This window comes from Salmo salar, chromosome 16 (genome assembly GCF_965601325.2).
Source record: "Salmo salar chromosome 16, fSalSal1, whole genome shotgun sequence".
NCBI lineage: Eukaryota > Metazoa > Chordata > Actinopteri > Salmoniformes > Salmonidae > Salmo > Salmo salar.
The window spans coordinates 67,240,275-67,268,270 of record NC_138306.1 but is presented as its reverse complement, the minus strand read 5'-3'; the positions used below and the strand labels follow the sequence as shown (position 1 = coordinate 67,268,270).

The following is a 27,996-nucleotide window of genomic DNA, read 5'->3' as shown; positions in this document are numbered from 1 at the left end:
GGTCTACAGCAGAGAAGTACAACAGAGAAAAGGAGTAGGCTACTGGTATCTCCCTCCACAACAGAGAAGTAGAACAGAGAAAATAATTAGCCTGTGGTATCTCCTTTATTTTTTATAAATGAATTCATATTTTTAATGAAGATAAAGTCTCAAAGCAGTGATTCCTGTAAGTGGCCAACTGTCAATGTGATGACACAATGATTATGCACGTAGTTGAATGGAAAAACGATATCCTTATTGTAACAACCTACTGTAGCCGACTTCAGCAGTTGCCGTCTCTTACCTCTATTTCACTTTGTCACCCCTCATTGGGTCCTTCTGCTTCTCAAAACTGACTGTATGTTGGAAACGATTAGCCATTCACTCACCCCTCGCTGTCGGTGGAAGGCGCATCCTGCACTGTAAGGTTTTGGGCAAAAGTTTAATTTTCTTTGCAAAGTTTCTCAAGGGCTACACAGGAAACAAAACGGATACTTCAAACAGTCTATCGAAGCCCTGTGCGCATTTCTGTCTACGGATTTTACATCGGAATTTCTTGTAACTATTTTATTCTTTGGGGAGTTTGTCATTATAGGACTGTATAACTATGGAGTTTTGCGCTTCGTGAGGAGTGGCATTGAGGAGAAACCAAAGCCATGGTAAAATGGGATACAGTGAGTCTGGATTTAAATAAAGGTTAATACAAATTATAAGGTGAGATGTTTAACATTTTCCTTTCGGTTCAGGTCATACCATGTTTGATGTGCGTAAAGATGCGTTCATACAGTGGTCACTAATTTCGCTCATAGTCTATCGATTTTCTCTGCTGTGAAGTATTTTGTCAGAAATCACCTTTTCATTTGTATTTGGGTACTACTGAAATAGGCCTATAATGAATCTGTAACCCTCGACCAGCTCCAGTGATAGGAACACTTTGTGGTGGATGGATGCGCAGCTGAAGATGGCCAGTCCCGCCGCATTCATATTGATACTGTCCATACTGATGGTGCCAGTTACAAGTCTCCCCTGCCCGCGCCAGTGCACGTGCCCTCAGGCCACAGAGGTGCACTGCACGTTCCGTTCCCTGCTCACCGTGCCCGCCGGCATACCCAGACAAGTGGAGCGCATGAACCTGGGGTAAGCCTGATGGATTGGCTTTATTCAATGACCCGCAATGAGACCGTAGGCCTAAAAAGCAAGCAGCATGCACAATAACTTATGCCGATAGACGTACAGTATGGGTAAAATGTGAAGTGCATAAAGTATACGATTTGTATTTATGCATGTGCATTGTAGACCAATAAAAATAAACAATAAGCAATCAAAAAGTCACTTTTCATTAGAGGCCTTTAGAATTGTTTACAGTTAAGTACTTGTTCAAATGTGCTAAGCATGTAACTGAAATTAATCTCTCTGCAACTCACAAGTAAATATGCATAATGCAATATGCCTTCAGTGAAGTCTGATGTAATCTTATTATATGCTTATTATATACCCCATGCTTTTTACTGAGTCATTTCACATAGGAGCTTTAGCCATTTCTTAAAAAGAACAGAGAAGCCCACCCACTGTATATGTTCCCATTACAGTACCACCTTTATTGACAATGTTTGGATCATGAAGTCTTAAGTTCCATCAGGTCTTTAACAATGTCTTCTTATATAGTCAGAAATGAAGGCACTTTGCTCCACAAAGAACAAGTCAAGTAAGTTAATAGTCAGTCATGAATTGCTTGTGTCATTGTTGTTTCCTGTAGGTTTAACACCATAAACCATGTGACTCAGACCTCTCTGGCTGGGTTGAGGAAGCTGGAGCTTCTGATGATGCATGGGAATGATCTCTACAACATTCCCAACGGGGCCTTTAGGGATCTCATGTCCTTACAGGTACAAATCAAATCAAATTTTATTTGTCACATGCGCCGAATACAACAGGTGGTACAACCTTATAGTGAAACGCTTACTTACAAGCCCTTAAACAACAATGCAGTTTTAATACAAATTTGTGTTAAGTAAAATTAAATAGATAAGTAACGTTTTTGTATTAAAATAACAAATAATTAAAGAGCAGCAGTAAAATAACAGTAGCGGGGCTATATACAGGGGCTACCGGTACAGAGTCATTGTGCGGGGGCACAGGTTAGACGAGGTAATTGAGGTAATATATACATATAGGTAGAGTTAAAGTGACCATGCATAGATAATAAACAGAGAGTAGCAGCAGTGTAAAAGAGGGGGAGACAATGCAAATAGTCTGGGTTGCCATTTGATTAGCTGTTCAGGAGTCTTATGGCTTGGGGGTAGAAGCTGTTAAGAAGCCTTTTGGACCTAGACTTGGCCCTCCTGTACCGCTTGACGTGCGGTAGCAGAGAGAACAAGCAGAGAGACTATTTTTAGGGCCTTCCTCTGACACCGCCTGGTATAGAGGTGATGTACTGGGCCATTCACACTACCCTCTGTAGTGCCTTGTGGTCAGAGGCCAAGTAGTTGCCATACCAGGCAGTGATGCAACCAGTCAGGATGCTCTCGATGGTGCAGCTGTAGAACTTTTAGAGGATCTAAGGACCCATGCCAAATCTTTTCAGTCTCCTGAGGGGGAATAGGCTTTGTCATGCCCTCTTCACGACTGTCTTGGTGTGTTTGGACCATGATAGTTTGTTGGTGATGTGGACACCAAGGAACTTGAAGCTCTCAACCTGCTCCACTACAGCCCCATCAATGAGAATGGGGGTGTGCTTGGTCCTCCTTTTCCTGTAGTCCACAATCATCTCCTTTGTCTTGATCACGTTGAGGGAAAGGTTGTTATCCTGGCACCACACGGCCAGGTCTCTGACCTCCTCTGTATAGGCTGTCTCATTGTTGTCGGTGATCAGGCCTACCGCAGTTGTGTCATCCACAAACTTAATGATGGTGTTGGAGTTGTGCCTGGCCATGCAGTCATGAGTGAACAGGGAGTACAGGAGGGGACTGAGCACGGACCCCTGAGGGGACCCCGTGTTGACGATCAGTGTGGCAGATGTGTTGTTACCTACCCTTACCACCTGGGGGCGGCCGGTCAAGAAGTCCAGGATCCAGTTGCAGAGGGAGGTGTTTAGTCCCAGGCTCCTTAGCTTAGTGATGAGCTTTGAGGGCACTATGGTGTTGAACACTGAGCTGTAGTTAATGAATAGCATTCTCACGTAGGTATTCCTTTTGTCCAGGTGGGAAAGGGCAGTGTGGAGTGCAATAGAGATTGCATCATCTGTTGATCTGTTGGGGCGGTAGGCAAATTATGGTGGGTCTGGGGTTTCTGGGATAATGGTGTTGATGTGAGCCATTATCAGCCTTATTAAGCACTTCATGGCTACAGACGTGAGTGCTATGGATCGGTAGTCAAAATGTCAGTGAAGACACTTGGCAGTTGGTCAGCGCATGCTCGGAGTACACGTCCTGGTAATACGTCTGTGAATGTTGACCTGTTTAAAGGTCTTACTCACATCGGCTACGGAGAGCGTGATCACACAGTCGTCCGGAACAGCTGATGCTCTCATGCATGCTTCGGTGTTCCTTGCCTTGATTGAGCATAGAAGTAATTTAGTTCATCTGGTAGGCTCGTGTCACTGGGCAGCTTGTGGCTGTGCTTCCAGTAAAAAACAGGAAATGTTAATTAACATGAAATATCACCTCAGTACTGTACAGTAGGATATAGAGTATAGAACCAGGCAATTGTTCCATTCTATTATTATATTCTACTCTATTCTACTATACTCTATTCCAGAGTTTCCCAAACTCGGTCCTGCACCCTGGGGCCCCCCTGGGTGCACGTTTTGTTTTTTGCCCTAGCACGACACAGCTGATTCAAATAATCAAAACTTGACGATGAGTTGGTTATTTGAAGTTTGGGAAACCCTGCTCTATTCTATTAGGATGATAACTCACTCACCTCTGCCTTTCTTCCCCTCAGATGCTGAAGATGAGCTATAACAAACTGAAGGAGATCAACAGACACACTCTCCAGGGTCTGTGGTCTCTGACCAGACTCCACCTGGACCACAACCATCTGGAGTTCATTCACCCAGACACCTTCCAGGGCCTCACCTCCCTACGTCTCCTACAGCTGGAGGGGAACAGACTGCAGCAGCTACACCCCTCTACCTTTTCCACCTTCTCCATGATGGGACACTTCCACGTCTCCACCCTCAGGTGAAGCCGAGCATGATGAACTACAGTACCCATAATGCTCTGGACAATATTTGGTTTTATCTTAGTATCGGGCGCTTTCTCAATTAATCTTTCATAGATTATTTGCGTCCTCTCTCCTCACCGCCTTCTCAAAACCCATTGTAGAAGAAGGTCAGAGGGGCGGGACCTTGTACCTTCTCTAATGCAGTTGAAAATGAGGCATGGAAATATGATGTGAGGAATCACGGAAAGAGGAATTGAGATAGAGCCAAGATGTTCCTGAAGCTAATGTTACAATGTCCCTCCTGTCTCTTTATCGATACGTCAGGCACCTGTACCTGTCGGAGAACAGGCTGACCTCGCTGCCCCAGAAGCTGCTGGGAGGAATGCCCCAGCTGGAGAACCTATTCCTGCATGGGAACCCCTGGACATGTGACTGCAGGATGAAGTGGTTCGCCGACTGGAACAAAAACTCACCAGGTTATGTAAACTCAGCTAAAAAAGAAACATCCTCTCACTGTCAACTGTGTTTATTTTCAGCAAACTTAACATGTGTAAATATTTGTATGAACATAACAAGATTCACAACTGAGACATAAATCTCCTCCTCATGGACCGCACCAGATTTGCCAGGTCTTGCTGTGAGATGTTACCCCACTCTTCCACCAAGGCACCTGCAAGTTCCCAGACATTTCTGGGGGGGAATGGCCCTAGCCCTCACCCTACCAATCCAACAGGTCCCAGACGTGCTCAATGGGATTGAGATCCGGGCTCTTCGCTGGCCATGACAGAACACTGACATTCCTGTCTTGCAGGAAATCACGCACGAACGAGCAGTATGGCTGGTGGCATTGTCATGCTGGAGGGTCATGTCAGGATAAGCCTGCAGTAAGGGTACCACATGAGGGAGGAGGATGTCTTCCCTGTAACGCACAGCGTTGAGATTGTCTGCAACGACAACAAGCTCAGTCCGATGATGCTGTGACACAACACTCCAGACCATGACGGACCCTCCACCTCCAAATCGATCCCGCTCCAGAGTACAGGCCTTGGTGTAACGCTCATTCCTTTGATGATAAACGCGAATCCGACCATCACCCCTGGTGAGACAAAACCGCGACTCATCAGTGAAGAGCACTTTTTGCCAGTCTTGTCTGGTCCAGCGAGGGTGGGTTTGTACCCATAGGCGACGTTTTTGCCAGTGATGTCTGGTGAGGACCTGCCTTACAACAGGCCTACAAGCCCTCAGTCCAGCCTCTCTCAGCCTATTGCGGACAGTCTGAGCACTGATGGAGGGATTGTGCGTTCCTGGTGTAACTCGGACAGTTGTTGTTGCCATCCTGTACCTGTCCCGCAGGTGTGATGTTCGGATATACCGATCCTGTGCAGGTGTTGTTACACGTGGTCTGCCACTGCGAGGACGATCAGCTGTTCACACAGATGAGCAGAGACCCTGGGAATCTTTCTTTTGTGTTTTTCAGAGTCATTAGAAAGGCTTCTTTAGTGTCCTAAGTTTTCATAACTGTGACCTTAATTGCCTACGGTCTGTAAGCTGTTAGTGTCTTAACCTCTCTGGGAAATGTGGGATGCTAGCGTCCCAGCTGCGGGACACACTATTCAACAGCCAGTGAAATAGCAGGGCGGCAAATTCAAAACAACAAAAATCTCATAAATCAAATTTCTCAAACATACAACTATTATATCCGATTTTAAAGATACACTTCTCCTTAATCCAACCACATTGTCCGATTTCAAAAAGGCTTTATGGCAAAAGCATAACATTAGATTATGTTAGGACAGCACCTAGACAAGAAAAACCACACAGCCATTTTCCAAGCAAGGAGAGGCGTCACAAAAACAGAAATACAGCTAAAATTAATCACTAACCTTTGATGATCTTCATCAGCACTCATAGGACTTCATGTTACACAATAAATGTATGTTTTGCTCGATAAAGTTCATATTTATATCCAAAAACCCCATTTTACATTGGCGTGTAATGTTCAAAAATGTTTTGCCTCCCAAAACTTCCGGTGAATGAGCACATAAATTTACAGAAATACTCATCATAAACGTTGATAAAATATTAAACTGTTTTTCAAAGAATTATAGATACACTTCTCCTTAATGCAACCGCTGTGTCAGATTTCAAAATAACTTTACAGCGAAAGCACCACTTTGCAATAATCTGAGTACAGCGCTCAGAGACGAAACCAAACCCGCCATTTTGTGGAGTCAACAAAACTCAGAAATAACATTATAAATATTCACTTACCTTTGATGATCTTCATCGGAATGCACTCCCAAGAATCCCAGTTCCCCAATACATGTTCATTTGTTTCGATAAAGTCCATATATATGTCCAAATACCTCTTTTTGTTCGCGCGTTCGGTAGAGTACTCCAAATGCACTGTGCTCCTGCAGTTAAGTTCAGACGAAAAGTCAAAAAAGTTATATTACAGTTCGTAGAAACATGTCAAACGATGTATAGAATCAATCTTTAGGATGTTTTTATCAAAAATCTTCCATAATATTCCAACCGGACGATTCCTTTGTCGTCAAAAAAGAAAAGGAACACAGCTAACTCTCACGGGAGCGCGTGCCACTGAGCTCATGTCATTTGCTCAGTCATCTGACTCCAGGACCTCTTATTCTCTCCCTATTCACAGTAGAAGCATGAAACAACGTTCTAACGACTGTTGACATCTAGTGGAAGCCTTAGGAAGTGCAAAATGACCCCACAGACACTGTATACTGGATAGGGAATCACTTGAAAAACTACAAACCTCAGATTTCCACACTTCCTGGTTGGATTTTTCTCAGGTTTTTGCCTGCCATATGAGTTCTGTTATACTCACAGACATCATTCAAACAGTTTTAGAAACTTCAGAGTGTTTTCTATCTAATAATATGCATATCCTACCTTCTGGGCCCGAGTAGCAGGCAGTTTAATTTGGGCACATCATTCATCTGTCACTAAAAAGTTGACGACCGTTCCACAGGTGCATGTTCATTAATTGTTTATGGTTCATTGAACAAGCATGGGAAACCGTGTTTAAACCCTTTACAATGAAGATCTGTGAAGTTATTTGGATTTTTACGAATTATCTTTGAAAGACAGGGTCCTGAAAAAGGGACGTTTCTTTTTTTGCTGAGTTTATTTTATTTACTAGCTACTCAGTGAATGTACATATTCGTCAGTGATGGCAGATACAATTGGATCAATGCTCAAAGCATAATGCAGCTGTCATTTTACACATTTGTGCCTTGAAAATGTATGTCCAAAACCTAAACAAACTACACATTTGGAATTCCAAACATTGAATAATGATGTTAATGTTCCCTCTCATTTTCCTTTCTTCATAGGTGTGCTGAAGTGTAAAAAGGACAGGGCCTACCCAGGAGGTCAGCTCTGCTTTATGTGTTACTCCCCAAAGAACTTACGAATGAAAGAAGTCCTGGGCCTGGACACACTGGTCTGCTCCAGCCCCGTTATCACCTCCCCTGATCAACCTACGACCCAAGAGGACACAGAGACAGAGGTCATGACCCTGGAGGAGTTCAAGGGGTCGTTCGGCAACATTACCCTAGGCCTGACGGACGAGCATGGGAACAAAGTGGATCTGGAGTGCAGCGTCGGAGAGCCCCGCAGGGAGTCGTCTAAGGTCAGCTGGGAGCAGGTCAACCCTCTGCAGCTGGCCTATAATGTGAGTATCTCCGTGGATCTGGAGTGTCCCATCAACAGGGACAATTATGAGAGACTCTGGAGGCTGATCGCCTACTATAGCGACACGCCCGCTCACCTGCAGAGAGAGATCATGCTGACTAAGGAGCCGGTGCCCAGCTACAGGTAGGCTGGATTAAGAAACTGCTTTTTAATTTATCATTATGGGCCAAATTCCAACTTCTACTTGAGTGTCTAGCTTTCATTTCGATGACTGTTAGCTAGCCGGACAGAGTGAAGAGACTGTAAATGTAGGTCCATTATCATTTCTACACAGTCTTGATTTGGTTTTAGTCATTTAAATGTTGATTGAGATAGTTTTTTCCCACAAAAATAAATTTATGTACAGTACCAGTCAAAGGATTGGACACGAATAATCATTCCAGGGTTTTTCTTTATTTTTACTATTTTCTACATTATAGAATAATAGTGAAGACATCAACACTATTAAATAACACATATGGAATCATGTAGTAACCAAAAAAGTGTTAAACAAATCAAAATATACTGCTCAAAAAAAGAAAGGGAACACTTAAACAACACATCCTAGATCTGAATGAAAGAAATAATCTTATTAAATACTTTTTTCTTTATATAGTTGAATGTGCTGACAACACATTCACACAAAAATAATCAATGGAAATCCAATTGATCAACCCATGGAGGTGTGGATTTGGAGTCACACTCAAAATTAAAGTGGAAAACCACACTACAGGCTGATCTAACTTTGATGTAATGTCCTTAAAACAAGTCAAAATGAGGCTCAGTAGTGTGTGTGGCCTCCACGTGCCTGTATGACCTCCCTACAACGCCTGGGCATGCTCCTGATGAGGTGGCGGATGGTCTCCTGAGGGATCTCCTCCCAGACCTGGACTAAAGCATCCGCCAACTCCTGGACAGTCTGTGGTGCAACGTGGCATTGGTGGATGGAGCGAGACATGATGTCCCAGATGTGCTCAATAGGATTCAGGTCTGGGGAACGGGCGGGCCAGTCCATAGTATCAATGCCTTCCTCTTGCAGGAACTGCTGACACACTCCAGTCACATGAGGTCTAGCATTGTCTTGCATTAGGAGGAACCCAGGGCCAACCGCACCAGCATATGGTCTCACAAGGGGTCTGAGGATCTCATCTCGGTACCTAATGGCAGTCAGGCTACCTCTGGCGAGCACATGGAGGGCTGTGCGGCCCCCCAAAGAAATGCCAACCCACACCATGACTGACCCACCGCCAAATCGGTCATGCTGGAGGATGTTGCAGGCAGCAGAATGTTCTCCACGGCATCTCCAGACTCTGTTCACACATGTGCTCAGTGTGAACCTGCTTTCATCTGTGAAGAGCACAGGGCACCAGTGGCGAATTTGCCAATCTTGGTGTTCTCTGGCAAATGCCAAACGTCCTGCACGGTGTTGGGCTGTAAGCACAACCCCCACCTGTGGACGTCGGGCCCTCATACCACCCTCATGGAGTCTGTTTCTGACCGTTTGAGCAGACACATGCACATTTGTGGCCTGCTGGATGTCATTTTGCAGGGCTCTGGCAGTGCTCCTCCTGCTCCTCCTTGCACAAAGGCGGAGGTAGCGGTCCTGCTGCTGGGTTGTTGCCCTCCTACGGCCTCCTCCACGTCTCCTGATGTACTGGCCTGTCTCCTGGTAGCGCCTCCATGCTCTGGACACTACGCTGACAGACACAGCAAACCTTGCCACAGCTCGCATTGATGTGCCATCCTGGATGAGCTGCACTACCTGAGCCACTTGTGTGGGTTGTAGACTCCGTCTCATGCTACCACTAGAGTGAAAGCACCGCCAGCATTCAAAAGTGACCAAAACTTCAGCCAGGAAGCATTGGAACTGAGAAGTGGTCTGTGGTCCCCACCTGCAGAACCACTCCTTTATTGGGGGTGTCTTGCTAATTGCCTATAATTTCCACCTGTTGTCTATTCCATTTGCACAACAGGATGTGAAATTTATTGTCAATCAGTGTTGCTTCCTAAGTGGACAGTTTGATTTCACAGAAGTGTGATTGACTTGGAGTTACATTGTGTTGTTTAAGTGTTCCCTTTATTTTTTGAGCAGTGTATATTTTATATTTGAGATTCTTTAAAGTAGCCAAATCAAATCAAACTTTATTTGCCACATGCGCCGAATACAATAAGTGTAGACTTTACCGTGAAATGCTTACTTAGAAAATATTTACCAAGTAGGCTAAAATAAAAAGTAATAATAAAAAGTAACACAATAAAAATGACAATAACGAGGCTATATACAGGGGGCACCGGTGCCGAGTCAGTGTGCAGGAGTACAGGCATGTTTAGGTAATCTGTACATGTAGGTGGGGGCGAAGTGACTATGCATAGGTAACAAACAAACAGCGAGTAGCAGCAGTGTACAAAAGGGAAGGGGGGGCAATGTAAATTGTCCGGTTGCGATTTTTATGATTTGTTCAGCAGTCTAATGGCTTGGGGGGAGAAGCTGTTGAGGAGCCTTTTGGTCCTAGACTTGGCGTTCCGGCACACCTTGCCGTGCGGTAGCAGAGAAAACAGTCTATAACTTGGGTGACTAGAGTCTGACAATTTTATGGGGTTTCCTCTGACACCGCCTATTATACAGGTCCTGGATGGCTGGAAGCTTGGCCCCAGTGATGTACTGGGCCGTTCGCACTACCCTCTGTAGCGCCTTACGGTCAGATGCCGAGCAGTTGCCATACCAGGCGGTGATGCAACCGGTCAGGATGCTCTCGATGGTGCAGCTGTAGAACCTTGAGGATCTGGGGACCCATGCCAAATCTTTTCAGTCTCCTGAGGGGGAAAAGGTTTTGTTGTGCCCTCTTCACGACTGTCTTGGTATGTTTGGACCATGATAGTTCGTTGGTGATGTGGACACCAAGGAACTTGAACTCTCGACTCACTTAACTACAACCCAGTCGATGTTAATGGGGGCCTGTTTGGCCCGCCTTTTCCTGTAGTCCACAATCAGCTCCTTTGTCATGCTCACATTGAGGGAGAGGTTGTTGCCCTGGCACCACACTGCCAGTTCTCTGACCCCTTCCCTATAGGTCGTCTCATAATTGTCAGTGATCAGGCCTACCACTGTTGTGTCGTCAGAAAACTTAATGATGGTGTTGGAGTCGTGTTTGGCCACGCAGTCGTGGGTGAACAGGGAATACAGGAGGGGACTAAGTATACACCCCTGAGGGGCCCCAGTGCTAACTTCTTGCAGATCATTGGGACGCTACCGTCCCACCTGGCCAACATCCGGTGAAATTGCAGAACGCCAAATTCAAATTACAGAAATCGTAATATTAAACATTCATGAAAATACAAGTATCATACATAATTTAAAAGCTTAACTTCTTGTTAATCCAGCCGCTTTGTCAGATTTCAAAAAGGCTTTACAGCGAAAGCACACCATGCGATTATCTGAGGACAGCGCCCCGCACACAAAAGCATTACATACATTTTCCAACCAAGCAGATGCGTCACGAAAGTCAGAAATAGCGATAAAATAAATCACTTACCTTTGAAGATCTTCATCTGGTTGCAATCACAAGGGTCCCAGGTACATAACAAATGGTCCTTTTGTTCAATAAAGTCCTTCTTTATATCCCAAAAAAGTAAGTTTCAATGGTGTGCTTGACTCAGTAATCCACCGGCTTCCCTCATTCAAAATGCATACAAAATGAATCCCGTAAGTTACCAATAAACTTCTTCTAAACAAGTCAAACAACATTCCTAATCAATCCTCATGTAAATAAATGATAACATTTAAGACGGAAAATACCGGAGACCATTACCGGAGATAAATAACGAAGCACTCACCGGAACACGCTACAAACACTACAGCCAAAATGGGAGCCACTTAGAAAAACTACAAATTCTAGCTCATTTTTCAAAAAACAAGCCTGAAACTCTTTCTAAAGACTGTTGACATCTAGTGGAAGCCCTAGGAACTGCAATCTGGGAGGACTTCCTTTTATATTCCCATTACCAGCCATTGTAATCAGAGGTGAGCTGGAAAAAAAAGAATCTCTATGGATTGTCCTCGGGTTTTTGCCTGCCATATCAGTTTTGTTATACTTACAGACATTATTTTAACAATTTTGGAAACTTTAGAGTGTTTTCTATCCAATACTACCAATTATATGCATATCCTAGCTTCTGGGCCTGAGTAACAGGCAGTTTACTTTGGGCACCTCATTCATCCAAACCTCCGAATACTGCCCCCTATCCCGAAGAACTTAAAGATCAGCGTGGCAGATGTGTGGTTGCCTACTCTTACCACCTGGGGGCGGCCCGTCAGGAAGTCCAGGATCCAGTTGCAGAGGGAGGTGTTTAGTCCCAGAGTCCTTAGATTAGTGATGAGCTTTGTGGGCACTCTCACATAGATGTTCCTTTTGTCCAGGTGAGAAAGGGCAGTGTGGTGTGCGATTGAGATTGCATCATCTGTGGATCTGTTGGAGTGAGTCTAGGGTGTCCGGGAGGATGTGTTGATGTGAGCCATGACCAGCCTTTCAAAGCACTTCATGGCTACCGACGTGAGTGCCACAGGGTGGTAATCATTTAGGCAGGTTACCTTCGTTTCTTTGGGCACAGGGACTATGGTGGTCTGCTTGAAACATGTCGGTATTACAGACTCGGTCAGGGAGAGGTTGAAAATGTCAGTGAAGACACTTGACGGTTGAGCCACGCATGCTTTGAGTACACGTCCTGGTAATCCGTCTGGCCTAGCGGCTTTGTGAATGTTGACATGTTTAAAGGTTTTGTTCACATCGGCTACCGAGAGCGTTGTTACACAGTCATCCAGAACAGCTGGTGCTCTTGTGCATGCTCAGTGTTGCTTGCCTTGAAGCAAGCATAAAAGGCATTTAGCTCGTCTGGTAGGCTCGCGTCACTGGGCAGCTCGCGTCTGGGTTTCCCTTTGTAGTCCGTAATAGTTTTCAAGCCCTGCCACATCCAACGAGCGTCAGAGCCGGTGTAGTAGGATTCAATCTTAATCCTGTATTGACGCTTTGCTTGTTTGATGGTTCGTCTGAGGGCATAGCGGGATTTCTTATAAGTGTCCGGATTAGTCTCCAGCTCCTTGAAAGCGGCAGCTCTAGCCTTTAGCTTGATGCGGATGTTGCCTGTAATCCATAGCTTCTGGTTGGGATATGTACGTACAGTCACTGTGGGGGGGACGTCATCGATGCACTTATTGTTGAAGCCAATGACTGAGGTGGTGTATTCCTCAATGCCATTGGATGAATCCCGGAACATATTCCAGTCTGTGCTAGCAAAACAGTCCTGTAGTGTAGCATCCGCGTCATCTGATCACTTCCACATTGAGTGAGTCACTGGTACTTCCTGCTTTAGTTTTTGCTTGTTAGCAGGAATCAGGAGGATAGAATTCTGGTCAGATTTGCCAAATGGAGGGCGGGAAAAACTTTGTATGCATCTCTGTGTGTGGACTAAAGGTGGTCTAGGATTCTTTTTTTCCCTGGTTGCACATGTGACATGCTGGTAAAAATTTGGTAAAACTGATTTAAGTTTGCCTGCATTAAAGTCCCCAGCCACTAGGAGAGCCCCTTCTGGGTGAGCATTTTCTTCTTTGCTTTTGGCCTTATAGAGTTAGTTGAGAGCGGTCTTAGTGCCAGCTTCATTTTGTGGTGGTTAATAGACGGCTACGAATAATACAGATGAGAATTTTCTTGGTCGATAATGTGGTCTGCAGCTTATCATAAGGTCTCGAGCAATACCTCGAGACTTCTTTAATATTAGATATCGCGCACCAGCTGTTATTGACAAAAAGACATACACCCCCACCCCTCGTCTTACCAGTGGTAGCGTCTCTGTTCTGCTGGTGCATGGAAAATCCCGCTAGCTCTATATTGTCCATATCTTCGTTCAGCCACGTCTCGGTGAAAACATAAGATGTTACAGTTTTTAATGTCCCGTTGGTAGGATAATCTTAATAGTAGGTCATCAATTTGATTTTCCAATGATTGCACGTTAGCAAGAAGAATGGAAGGCATTGGGAGTTTACTCGCTTGCTTCCGGATTCTCAGAAGGATCCCCGCTCTGCGTCCCCTTTTCCGGCGTCTTTTCTTCACGCAAAAGGTGTGGATCTGGGCCTGTTCCAGTGAAAGCAGGGTATCCTTCTCGTCGGACTCGTTAAAGGAAAAAGTTTATTCCAGTCCATGGTGAGTAATCGCTTTTCTGATGTCCAAAAGTTATTTTCGGTCATAAGAGACGGTAGCAGCAACATTATATACATAAAAGTAAAAAAATAAGTTACACAAAACGCAAAAAAAAATAGCACAATTGGTTGGGAGAATGTAAAACGTCAGCCATGTTCTTTGGCGCCCTTTGCCTTGATGACAGCTTTGCACACTCTTGGCATTCTTTCAACCAGCTTCATGAGGTAGTCACCTGGAATGCATTTCAATTAACAGGTGTGCCTTGTTAAAAATTAATTTGTGTAATTTCTTTCCTTCTTAATTTCTATGGGCTAGGTGGGACTTGACCGTCCCACCTGCGGGACACACTATTCAACAGCCAGTGAAATAGCATGGCGCGAAATACAAAACAGCAAAAATCTCATAATTTCATTTTCTCACACAATCAACTATTTTACACTATTTTAAAGATAAACTTCTCGTTAATCTAACCACGTTGTCAGATTTCAAAAAGACTTTACGGCGAAAGCAAAACATTTGATTATTTTAGTACATAAACTTCACAAGAAAAACCACACAGCCATTTTCCAAGCAAGGACATGCATCACAAAAACCAAAAATACAGCTAAAATATTCACTAACCTTTGATGATCTTCATCAGATGGCACTCATAGGACTTTATGTTACACAATACATCTATGTTTTGCTCGATAAATTTCATATTTATATCCAAAAACCCCATTGTACATTGGCGCGTGATGTTCATAAAATGTATTCCCACCAAAACTTCCGGTGAATGTGCAAATCAATTTACAAAAAATACTCTTCATGAACGTTGATAAAATTTACAACAGTTATTGAAAGAATTATAGATATACTTCTCCCTAATGCAACCGCTGTGTCAGATTTTAAAAAGCACATTTTTCAATATTCTGAGTACATAGCTCAACCATCAAAGCAAGCTATACAGATACCCGCTAAGTTCTGGGGTCAACTAAACTCAGAATTAGTATTATAAATATTCTCTTACCTTTGCTGATCTTTGTCAGAACGTACTCCCAGGACTCCTACATCCACAAGAAATGTTATTTATGTCCAAATAGCGTTTTGTTTGTGCGTTCAGATCACTATCCAAAGGCATAACGCGCGAGCGTAAATCCAGACACAAAAAGTCAAATAGTTCCATTACCGTTCGTAGAAACATGTCAAACATTGTTTACAATCAATCCTCAGGGTCTTTTTAACATAAAACATCGATAATATTCCAACCGGACAATAGCATATTCATTACAGAGGAAAAAGAAGGAGGGGAGCGCTGGCAGGCTCGCGCATCACCAAGTCCTTTGTCCTCAGGCAGTCCACTCATTGACTGAGCTCCTATTTTCTGCCCAGTAACAGGAGAAGGATGAAACACGTTTCTAAAGGCTGTTGACAGCCAATGGAAGCCTTAGGAAGTGCAACGTGACCCCATAGACACTGTAGTTTCGATAGGGATTCAAAAGAAGAACTACAATTGTCAGATTTTCCACTTCCTGGTTGGATTTTTCTCAGGTTTTTGCCTGCCATATGAGTTCTGTTATACTCACAGACATCATTCAAACAGTTTTAGAAACTTCAGAGTGTTGTCTATCCAAATATTCGAATAATATGCAAATATTTGACTCTGGGCCCGAGTATTAGGCAGTTTACTCTGGGCACGCTTTTCATCCGAAAATGAAAATACTGCCCCCTATACCTTAAAAAGTTAATGTGTTTGAGCCAATCAGTTGTGTTGTGACAAGGTAGGGGTGGTATACAGAACATAGCCCTATTTGTATCAGGAATCAAGGTAAGATCCAGATGCAGACATGTCGAAATAACAATGGTTTAATAATCCAACAGGGGCAGGCAATAGACAGGTCAAGGCAGGCAGGGGTCAGTAAACCAGAGGTGGGGCAACGGTACCGGACAGACTGCAGGCTCAGGGTCAGGGTAGGCAGAGGTCAATAATCCAGAGGTAGGGCAAAGGTACAGGTCGTGGTCAGGGGCAGGCAGAGTGGTCAGGCAGGTGGGCTCAGAGTCAAGACAGGCAAGGGTCAAAACTAGGAGGGCGAGAAAAGAGAGACTGGGGAAAGCAGGAGCTGAGAACAAAAACACTGGTTGACTTAACAAACAAGACGAACTGGCAACGGACAAACAGAGAACACAGGTATAAATACACAGGGGATAATGGAGAGGATGGGCAACACCTCGAGGGGGGTAGAGACAATAACAAGGACAGGTGAAACAGATCAGGGTGTGACAATTTAGTAAAATACCAAGCCCATATTATAGCAAGAACATCTCAAATAGGCAAGAGAAACGACAGTCCATCATTACTTTAAGACATTAAGGTCAGTCAAAAGAAAGACCCAGAGTTACCTCTGCTGGAGAGGATAAGTTCATCAGAGTTACCAGCCTCAGAAATTGCAGCCCAAATAAATGCTTCACAGAGTTCAAGTAACAGACACATCTCAACATCAACTGTTCAGAGGAGACTACTTGAATCAGGCCTTCATGGTTGAATTGCTGCAATTGAAACCACTACTAAAGGACACCAAAAATAAGAAGAGACTTGCTTGGGCCAAGAAACATGAGCAATGGACATTAGACCAGTGGAAATCTGTCCTTTGGTCTGATGAGTCCAAATTTGAGATTTTTGGTTCCAACTGCCGTGTCTTTGTGAGACCCAGAGTAGGTGAACGGATGATCTCTGCATTTGTGGTTCCCAGCATGAAGCATGGAAGAGGAGGTGTGATGGTGTGGGGGTGCTTTGCAGGTGACAATGTTGGTGATTGATTTAGAATTCAAGGCATACTTAACCAGCATGGCTACCACAGCATTCTGCAGTGATACGCCATCCCATCTGGTTTGCACTTAGTGGGAGTATCATTTGTTTTTCAACAGGACAACCAAAAACCCACCTCCAGGCTGTGTAAAGGCTATTTGACCAAGAAGGAGAGTGATGGAGTGCTGCATCAGATGACCTGGCCTCCACAATCACCCGACCTCAACCCAACTGAGATGTTTAAGGATGAGTTGGACCGCAGACTGAAGGAAAAGCAGCCAAGAAGTGCTCAGCATATGTGGGAACTCCTTCAAGACTGTTGGAAAAGCATTCCATGTGAAGCTGGTTGAGAGAATGCCAAGAGTGTGCAAAGCTGTCATCAAGGCAAAGGGTGGCTACTTTGATGAATCTCAAATATAAAATATATTTTGATTTGTTTAACACTTTTTTGGTTACTATATGATTCCATATGTGTTACTTAATTGTTTTGATGTCTTCACTATTATTCTACAATGTAGAAAATAGTAAAAATAGAGAAAAATTAGTAGGTGTGCCCAAACTTTTGACTGGTATTGTATATATTAATAATAATCAAACCACCTGCAGGCCGGATTGAATGGGCCTTGAGTTCAATACGTGATATAGAGCATCTAATTTCATACTGCTATGTTATGTTTTATGTTATGTGTTTTTTTCTAACAAACTCAAACTTCTTGATCTCCAGGTACAGGCAGGACCTGGAGAGAGACGCATTGTACTACACAGGGGTTAAGGCTAACATGGTAGCTCAACCATCCTGGCTGATGCAGAGCTCTGTAGACCTGCAGTTGAACAGGCCCCAGTCCACTGGGAAGAGCGTCAAGCTGATCCTCAGCACCCACCTCACACAGACCGTGGAGCCTGAGCTGGAGCGCAGACACCGTAGGACATGGGTCATGATAGAGAACACAAACACTACCAGGACGGTGCTGAGTGTTGTAGTGGGCAGCCCTGCTGTAATGGACTGTAACGTGTTGAGCTCAGGAGACACAGTGGTTCGCTGGATGCTGCCAGACGGGACCCAGCTGGAGGCACCGTACAGCAGCCCAGACAACAGGGTGTCAGTGTTGAGCACCGGTAGGTTGGATATTAAAGCTGTAGGACACTCAGACTCAGGGATATATTACTGTATCGCCCAGGTCTCTGACGACCTCAGTGTCCTCCCTTTCCGCCTGACGGTTGAGGAGTCCTCCAGACCTCCCCCTCTTGGAGGGGATGAGATGGCACCTACCCTCGTAGAGGGGTTCACCGGTGTCCCTCTCACTCTAAACTGTGTCGTGTCTGGCTCTCCTGACCCTGAGATTAACTGGATCCTTCCTGACAGCAACATAGTGAGTCACAGAGCCAACTCTTCTAGAGCGCTGGTGTATTCCAACGGAACTCTGAGAGTCCCAGAGAGTCGACTGACAGACAGTGGATATTATAAGTGTGTGGCCATGAACCAGCATGGTGTGTATTCCCTGGCTACTAAGGTGACTCTCACCAGACAGTTAGGAGCAGAGATACGACCACTGAGGAGAATGAGGCCACAGTCTGCTTCAGGGGTCAACACCAGGGTCAAAGCCCCCATGGAGGACACTGAGGAGGCATCAGGGGATGATGAGGACACACAGGAGGAAGTCCCCTCCTCGCCTTCCTCCTCATCTTTCTCCTCCTCCTCATCCCCGAGCCGTGTGGAGCTAATGAATCGGAGGAGAGGCCAAAGTTCAAACAGGGGTGGTGGTCATCCGTTTAGAAACACATGGAGGCGACCGGCTGTACCTAGAAAACCAACCACGACAGGGACAAATGATGAAGACAAGAAAAACACAGTGGAGACGAGAAGGAGGATTAACGTGGCAAACAAAAATATAGACCCGGAGAAGTGGGCGGACATTTTGGCCAAAATCCGTGACAAGAACGGACAGGGTAACACTAACATAACACCCAGCTCAACTCACCTCACCACAAAGAAGAAGCAGGAGTCAACAACAACAGCTAGCGCTAAGCAGACAGAGTATCCGGACAACATAGAGGGATCAACGGACGACATTCATGAGGAAGAGGAGGAGGAGCTATACACACCCACTACTATACCGCATACTCGACACACTACTTACACCACAGACTCAGATGTGGATACAGCCACAAATCATGCACTTTTCACGCAGCCGGTCACAGAGCCTGTCACATCTGTTCCCCCACATCTGCTCAGTAACACTGTCGTGCACACAGAGACGCAAAGCAGGCACACAGTCACACACACACACTCCCAGACCCTGGGCCAGCAGCATGTGAACGTCTGGACCAGTTCTTCGAACAACGACTCTTCACTAGAAAAACAAAGCACCACCACCACCGCTTTGACTACAGATGTTGACGCGGTTACAGAGTCCGATATCTCACCCACGTCTGAGGATAATCAGGGGGCGAAAGACGCTAACGGACCCAGTGTTGTTAACAGCTTTAATGAAGGAAGTGACACATATTTAGACAGAGCTGAACTTGACCCATCACTCACCACCGCCACAGTTAGAGGGTACTCTGAATCGGAAACAGAGAGAGATGAATTTTATCACTCTCTCACTGAGACTCAGAGCACAACTGCTAAACTAGACACAGATACTCAGCTAAAGCAGCATACACGGTCTAATATAACCCACCTTCCACTCACCACACCCTCTCCCAGAACCGAGCTCACATCAGCTGTGAATATGAGGAAGGAAACTCCAGGTGAGGTGGCTACTCGACTCAGGAACCAGAACTCCAGGAGAAGGAATGGGGGTGGGGGCAGGAGAAGACGGCCCAATGCGGGCAGAAAGAAGCCAAAGCCTAATAATCCGTTGAGAAGTGATTTTACAACCGCAGCCACACCTAAGGACGCGCTCCCAACAACTACCAAGGCAACCACTGCCACATGGATTAAAATAGAAGCGTTCGACAAGGCCAAAAGCAAGACAGACAGGTTTAATACCGCAGTTCCATCAACGGGCAGCCAAGCAACGTCATCAGGCAGAGTGAGTCACGAAGAGAATACAGTAGACTCTTTATACGAAGACAGGATTGACCCTTCAGTGAAACCTACAACTCGCTCCGAGACAAAGGACACCCTTTCACCACACGCCAAACCACTGTTCAGGAGCACAACAGCCCCACCGGCGTCTCCTACAACCTCTTTAACAGAAACATATAAACAAACAGCCCAGAGCAGCCATCACAGAACAGCCCCAGAAAGTGCCTCTCAGACTCCGAACACTCAGAGCCCAGTCCCAGAGCACTCGGATGTGCACACAACAGCCAGTCAGGGGACATTTACAAGCATCCCCCTTCCTGCAGTTAAACTAACCGAGACAACACAAAGGGGAGGCAGCGTTACTGTAGACCTTCACCCTGTTCCAAGTCCTGACAAGTCCCCGGAGAATCGCAACACTCGCCCGGGAGTGCCAGCAGATGGACAGCTCCACACACCAGACTATCGATATACAACAGGTACTACTGAGGTTAAAAAGGCGCCGGTCAAAGAGAGTGACAGCGTGTCTCCATCTATCCGGCATGAAATAACCACACACACCCCGGGTGCCTCAACGAAAGAGTCCTTCCATGAGAAGGCAGAACATGAGAAGGCTCGGGTTAGCACCACGGAAAGGCTGGTGACATCTGAAAGCTCTTATCGCGGATCTGGTTCCGATAAAACAGCCACTGTTAAGCCCAGAACAACCTTTGATGGGCACTATAACATCAGAGAAAGCACTTCCACCACAGGCAAAGACCAAACACCAGTGGAAAATGTTCCCGTTTCTGTTGCTGCTACTACGACAAAGGATGTTACTCCCACTATGTCACCTGTCACCTCCACATCACTTAGGACATTCATAGTTTTCCCCTCTAGGGTGAGGCCTCAGATCCCTGTACTAAACACTCCATCCACTAGGGTCAGGGCCCAACCTTCATCCAGAACAGTGGAGGTTCCCTCCAACTCCAACCACATCCCAGACAGTCACAGAGAGAGAGTCCTCATCTCTCAACCCGACCGGAGAAACAACCCAATCCTCAACAGAGAAGACTCCATCCTAATCACCAGATCTGACCCCAACAGACAACCACCACCAGCCGACTCCCACACCACTACTAAACTAGAGTCAACTGACATCAAGCCTGACCCAGTCATCGGTGTTAAACCAACCACCACAGAACCCAGAACACCCCACAGGACAGTCACAATCACAAACACCCAGATGGTCAAACAGACGACCATTACAACCACTCTCGCTTCCACCACCACAAAGAGCTTTTCTCAGACTTCATCAGTGTCTTCATCGAGGCCTCAGAGTCCGTCCAGTGGGGGCCAGAGGACAGAGACCCGTACCCAGACACAGGGGTTATCAGCTGGGGTGTCGGGAGGTGGTCAGAGACCCTCCGTAGCAGGACCTGTTGTAAGAGGGAAGCCCCGGATCACCAATGTGGATGTGCGGACAGTGACAGTGAATGCAGAGATGGATGCCCAGCTGCCCTGTGTGGCTGTAGGGGAGCCCAAGCCTTTCCTCTCCTGGACGAGAGTCTCCACTGGTATGTATAACAGTTCTTCCTTTTCTGTTCTCCCCTCTTCATAGAACATCCTCCTTCACCCTCTGTTACAGAACTACACAGCTGTATATAAGCCTGTTAATGTAACAAAAAAAGGAGAACCCTATTTGTCATGATATAAGCTAAGCTCCATTCTTATGCGTTTCAACAGACAACATGTTGTAGAAATAATCCTTTATCTGCATTGTTTTAATCTGCTCAGTGTCTTGAAACACACATTATTTTCATTCATGCAGGAGCGACAGTAGCCCAGAACACTCGGGTCCAGAGGTTCGAGGTCCATCCCAACGGCACTTTTATCATCCGTAACAGCCAGCCCCAGGACCGAGGCCAGTACCTCTGTATGGTCCAGAACCAGTATGGCGTGGACAAGATGGTGGTCTCCCTGATGGTCCTGGCCCAGCATCCAAGAGTGCTCCAGCCGCGCTACCGCGATGTTACCGTGTACCACGGGGACGGTATCGATCTGGAGTGCCAGGTACAGGGACATCCTATGCCCCGGGTCACCTGGGTGCTGCCTGACAGGATCCACCTCGCTGCGCCCCCAGCCCCGGGCCCTGCCAATCCAGCCAGTGGCCCCCAGCCCGGCCCACAGTCTGGCCCTAAGCACGTGAACCTCCTCAGTAACGGTACTCTTCGGATAACCCAGGCCAGCCACACAGACAGAGGGATCTATAAATGTATCGGCAGCAGCGTGGTGGGAGCCGATACAGTCTCTGTCCGTCTCCATGTGGCAGCCTTGCCTCCAGTCATCCAACAACCTCGCTATGAGAACATGTCCCTCCCCGAGGGCAGCACGGCCTACATCCACTGCACCGCCAAAGGAGCCCCTACGCCCATCATGCGCTGGACCACGCCCGACGGAGTCCAGCTCCTCACCTCGCAGTTCGTTAACGGCCGGAATTTCTTTGTCTTCCCCAACGGGACCCTGTACGTCCGTGGGCTAGGCCAAGGTGATGCAGGGAGATATGAGTGTGTGGCCAGTAATGCGGTAGGAGCCTCCAGGAGAACCAGCATTCTGACAGTACTGAGACTCCCATCCTCCACCAAGGCCAGGATTACCTCCTCGTCTCCCCAGAGGTCTGACGTGGTCTACGGGGAGCTGCTGAGGCTTGACTGCATTGCTACAGGAAAACCAGAGCCCAGGATCGTCTGGAGGACCCCCTCTAAGAAATTAGTGGATTCCCAGTACAGGTATGCATCTTCTGGCATCTTTTTCACTGTCTAATATGCCCTTTAGGCCATTGTCTGTATGTACAGTGCCTTCAGAAAGTATTTATACCTTTGACTTTTTCCACATTTTGTTCTGTTACAGCCTGAATTTAAAATGGATTAAATTGAGATGCTATGTCACTGGCCTACACACAATACCCCATTATGTCAACGTGGAATTATGTTTTTAGACATTTTTACAAATTAATAAAAAATGAAAAGCTGAAATTTTTATTTAACTAGGCAAGTCACTTAAGAACAAATTCTTATTTTCAATGATGGCCTAGGAACAGTGGGTTAACTAACTTGTTCAGGGGCAGAACGACAGATTTGTATCTTTTTAGCTCGGGGATTTGATCTTGCAACCTTTCAATTACTAGTCCAATGTTCTAACCACTAGGCCACGCTGCCGCCCCACTAGGCTACGCTGTCTTGAGTCAATAAGTAATCAACCCCTTTGTTATGGCAGGAGTAAAAATGTACTTTTTACAAGTCACATAATAAGTAGCATGGACTGTGTGCAATATTAGTGTTTAATGTGATTTGTGAATGACTACCTCATCTCTGTACCCCACAAATACAATTATCTGTAAGGTTCCTCAGTCTAGCAATGAATTTCAAACACAGATTCAATCACAAGGACCAGGGAGGTTTTCCAATGCCTTGCAAAGAAGGGCACCTATTGGTAGATGGGTAAAAATGTAAAAAACAGACATTGAATGTCCCTTTGAGCATGGTGAAGTTATTAATTACACTTTGGATGGTGTATCAATACACCAATTCACTACAAAGATACAGGCGTCCTTCCTGCCGGAGAGGAAGGAAACCACTCAGGAATTTCACCATGAGGCCAATGGTGTCTTTAAAATAGTTAGATGGCTGTGATAGGAGAAAACTGAGGATGGATCAACAACATTGTAGTTACTCCACAATACTAACCTAAATTACAGAGTGAAAAGAAAGACGCCTGTACAGAATTAAAATGTTCCAAAACATGCATCCTGTTTGCAATAAGGCACTAAAGTAAAACTGCCAAAAAAATGTGGCAAAGAAATTAACTTCATGTGCTGAATACAAAGCGTTATGTTTGGGGCAAATCAAACACAACACATCACTGAGTACCACTCATCATATTTTGAAGTTATGATTAAATAGATATATATAACTAACCACAGGCAAAATCCTAGAGGAAAGCCTGGTTCAGTCTGCTATCCAACAGACACTGGAAGACAAATTCACCTTTCAGTAGAACAATAACCTAAAACACAAGGCCAAATATACACTAGAGTTGCTTACCAAGACGACATTGAATGTTCCTTAGTGGCCTAGTTAGAGTTTTGACTTAAATCGGCTTGAAAATGTATGGCAAGACTTGAAAATAGCTCTCTAGCAATGATCAACAATCATCTTGACAAAGCTTGAAGAATTCTTGAAATAATAATGTGCAAATATTATATAATCCAGGTGTGCAAAGCTCTTAGTGATTTACCCAGAAAGACTCACAGCTGTAATCGCTGCCAAAGGTGATTCTAACATGTATTGACTCATTTACTTATGTAAATGAGATATTTCTGTATTTTATTTTCAATATATTAGCAAAAATGTATAAAAACATGTTTTCACTTTGTCATTATGGGGTATTGTGTGTAGATGAGTGGAAAAAAATATTTAATCCATTTTGAATTCAGGCTGTAACACAACAAAATGTGGAATAAGTCAAGGGGTATAAATACTTACCGAAGGCACTGTATATCAACTATCATCATCAGATGTTATCACGAATGAGAAGGTTTACTGTGAAATCATACAGACACATTTTCTATTCCCTAAAGGTTAGCTGAAAAACCATCAAAGGAAAATGGTTGCTATTAACAGCAGGAAATACTGTTATTCTCAAACAATAACAACTTGTTTTTGTTGGGGGGGTTTTCAGCTTCGACCCCAGGATAAAGGTGTTCACCAACGGTTCTCTGGCCATCCAGGCCATGACAGAGAAAGATGATGGGGACTACCTGTGTGTGGCCCGAAACAAGATGGGGGACGACTACATGCTTCTGAGGGTTAACGTGCTGACCAAGCCGGCCAAGATTGAGCAGAAGCAGCTGCTGGCGAGTCAGAAGGTCTGTCTTTTGTCTTAGGTTTCTATGTAAATAATGGTGTACATCCCAAATGGCACCCTATTCCCTGTAAAGTGCACTACTTTTGACCAGAGCCCTATGGGCCTTAGTGAAAAATAGTGCACTATATAGGGGTTAGGGTGCCATATGGGCAGAACCTTGGTTTTTTAATGTGATATTTTAATGTGCTGCATGTGAGTGTCATGCAAATATTTTGGTCGGTTTTCTGTCTGATGTACATTTTGAATTTGAAGGTGATGTATGGAGGAGACCTGAAGGTGGACTGTGTAGCGTCTGGCCTCCCCAACCCTGAGATCCGCTGGGCTCTGCCGGACGGAACCATGATCAACACACTGAAACAGACGGATAGTAGGGTTAGAGGTGGGCGCACCCGCAGGTACTTGGTGTTTGTTGAATCGCATCAACTTTACACATACCGTAAAATGTTATTGAATCACATAATACAGTATGTACACCCAATCTGTTATTGAATCACATTAACTGCATAGTCGATAAGAATCACAACACCATTTTCAAACAATCACCCAACCCCTCCCACCCCCCAGATACGTGGTGTTCGACAACGGGACGTTGTACGCCAACGACGTGGGGATGAGAGAGGAAGGAGACTACACCTGCTACGCTGAGAACCAGATAGGGAAGGATGAGATGAAGGTTCACGTCAAGGTGGTGGCGGACCCTCCGATCATCAGAGAGAAAACTCAAAGCCCGAGAGTCATCAGGGTTCTTTATGGGGAGACCGTGTCTCTGAAGTGCAGCGCCAAGGGAGAGCCGACCCCAGTCATCACGTGGCTATCCCCCACCCACCAGGCCATTGCCTCCTCCCCCACTAAGTACCAGGTCCATAATGATGGCACATTAGTGGTCAAGAAGGCACAACGCTTTGATGCTGGTAACTACACCTGCACAGCTAGGAACAGTGCCGGCCAGGACCGCAAAGTCACCAAGGTGGAAGTCCTTGTGACGGCGCCGACCATCAATGGACTGAGAGGTATGGTCAACACTATCAGAGTGACGGCTATAAGGGACCAGCGCACCATGCTGGCCTGCGAGGCCATGGGGACACCCATCCCCCGGGTCATGTGGGTGTTACCGGAGAACGTCATCCTCCCGGTGCCATACTACGGCAGCAGAATAACGGTGCATCGTAACGGTACATTGGATATACGTTCGCCGAAGGGGACCGACTCTGCTCAGCTGGCCTGCATCGCTCGCAACGAGGGCGGGGAGGCCAGGCTGATGGTCCACCTGGAGGTTAGAGAGATGGTAGAGAGGCCACAGCTCAGAGGACCCAAAACAGAGAGCCTCTCTCTAACGATAGGCAGTACCATGACCCTGAACTGCTCCTTTCAAGGAGGCCCAGCACCCCCAACGGTAACCTGGATCCTCCCAAATGGTTCCCCCCTCATGAGGGGTGCCCAGTTCTCCAAGTTCTTCCACCGACCTGACGGCTCCTTGGTCATCACTAACCCCTCTGTCTCTGAGAGTGGTATGTACCGCTGCCTGGCGAGGAATGTAGCCGGGCTAGTGGAACGTACTATTACTTTAGCCCCGGAAAGGAAACCAGAGATCAATAACCGCTACCACTCCCCCATCAGTATTATGAATGGGGAGAGCCTCCAACTCCACTGTCTCTCTACGGGGGACCCCCTCCGGCTGACGTGGACCCTGCCCAGTGGGGTGGTCCTGGGGCGGCCACAGAGAGCCGGTCGCTACGCCGTACTGGCCAATGGGACGCTCGCCATCCAGCAGGCGTCCGTCTACGACCGCGGCTCCTATGTCTGCCGAGTGGCTAACGAGTACGGCAGCGCCCTGCTCTCCGTACCCGTCATTGTCATCGCGTACCTACCTCGCATCACCAATGGCCCGCCTCCCGTGATGTACGCTCGTCGCGGCGTGGCGGTCCAGCTGAACTGTGTTGCCACGGGGATCCCCCGAGCTGAGATTGCCTGGGAGACGCCGGATAGGACGCGGCTAGCGGTCAGTGCCCAGCCACGCCTCTTTGGCAACAAGTACCTCCACCCACAAGGCTCTCTCATCATCCAGAACCCCACACAGAGAGACCAGGGCTTCTACAAATGCACCGCCAGGAACGTGATAGGGGTCGATACTAAAGCCACCTATCTACATGTGTTCTGATTAGCCTTAGACAAATAGTTTTTTTATCATATGCCCAAGAAACTGCCAAAGGAGCTGAGCACAGCCAATGCTTTTCATCCATCCACATGATGTTGAAGAGACTTTGAATCACTGTCAACGCAAAGTAAAGATACATTTTCCAATCGGTAGCTAAACAAACGAGCTACTGTGTATGCAGTAGCTGTGCTGTATGCGTCCTGTGACGTCATTCAAGGCCATGTTTCAGCTGCATTTCAAAAAACCATTTTGTGACAAAGCCATTTTTCACTCATCAAAAAACACTTTGCTATGAAGGACTTTAATAGAGAGCAAAAACTGTAGTATTACTATTTGTAGCATTTATACAGACTGTATATGAGAGCATATGACTTTTCATGTAGGCTGCTTCTCTTTTCCATCTCCTGCGCTGACAATGACAATTTATGTCAAACTGTGTAGATAAGCGTAGCTAAATATCTTTTTACGTTCGATTTAATGAAAATATTCGAAATGATATACTGTTGATACAGAAAATATCCAATACTGCTGAGATGGGGACGATTTCAGGGGTCTAAGCAACAACGGCTGGTGCTACAATTATGAATAACTGCTTCACAACCATCCATATTATCTTACTATCTCAACCAAAAGTATTTTTAAGGACCGCTAACACTGCTATTTACAGGAGCGACTCACACATTACCGTTACTGCGATTATTGTACATGCAATATGGTTTAGATCTGCTAGCAACCCACATAGGTGTCAGCATCAGCTCATAAAATAATACTAATATGTTTCTACATGCCCTCATTATTAAATTATTTGTCTATAAAAGACTCTGATGTATAGGAATTTTACATGTTTTTAATAAAGAGAAGCTCAAAATCCATCGTAATCTTGTAGAATATTATTTATGTAAGTTTGAGAAAAGACTATGGCTGCATCCCAAATAATGCACTATATAGGAAATAGGGTGCGTTTTAAGATGCAGCCATAGTTTATGGGCCCTGGTCAAAAGTAGTGCACTACTAAGGGAATAGGGTGCAATTTGGGAAGGGGGTAAGAACTTCAAACTAGGTCAGGACAGATTAAGGATCCGTCTTC

At 45.7% G+C, this 27,996-nt stretch overlaps 1 protein-coding gene across 1 annotated transcript; it reads left to right on the top strand.

The window, feature by feature from the left end:
* The first annotated feature begins 7 nt into the window (after positions 1-7).
* On the top strand, positions 8-27,781 carry LOC106574270 (matrix-remodeling-associated protein 5). Its single transcript, XM_014150056.3, has 11 exons — positions 8-693; positions 895-1,116; positions 1,736-1,865; positions 3,922-4,160; positions 4,468-4,619; positions 7,506-7,989; positions 17,546-21,405; positions 21,660-22,617; positions 24,569-24,755; positions 25,007-25,149; positions 25,319-27,781. The coding sequence occupies exons 2-11, from the start codon at positions 923-925 to the stop codon at positions 26,910-26,912; spliced, it is 7,941 nt and encodes a 2,646-aa protein (XP_014005531.3). The 5' UTR covers positions 8-693; positions 895-922; the 3' UTR covers positions 26,913-27,781.
* Positions 27,782-27,996: the final 215 nt, after the last annotated feature.

Excerpts from the sequence above, each read along its gene's own strand:
- LOC106574270 (XM_014150056.3), top strand. The coding sequence starts at position 923 with ATGGATGCGCAGCTGAAGATGGCCAGTCCCGCCGCATTCATATTGATA. Across the intron at positions 7,990-17,545 it reads GAGCCGGTGCCCAGCTACAG|GTACAGGCAGGACCTGGAGA; the intron begins GTAGGCTGGATT and ends CTTGATCTCCAG. Across the intron at positions 24,756-25,006 it reads AGCTGCTGGCGAGTCAGAAG|GTGATGTATGGAGGAGACCT; the intron begins GTCTGTCTTTTG and ends TTGAATTTGAAG.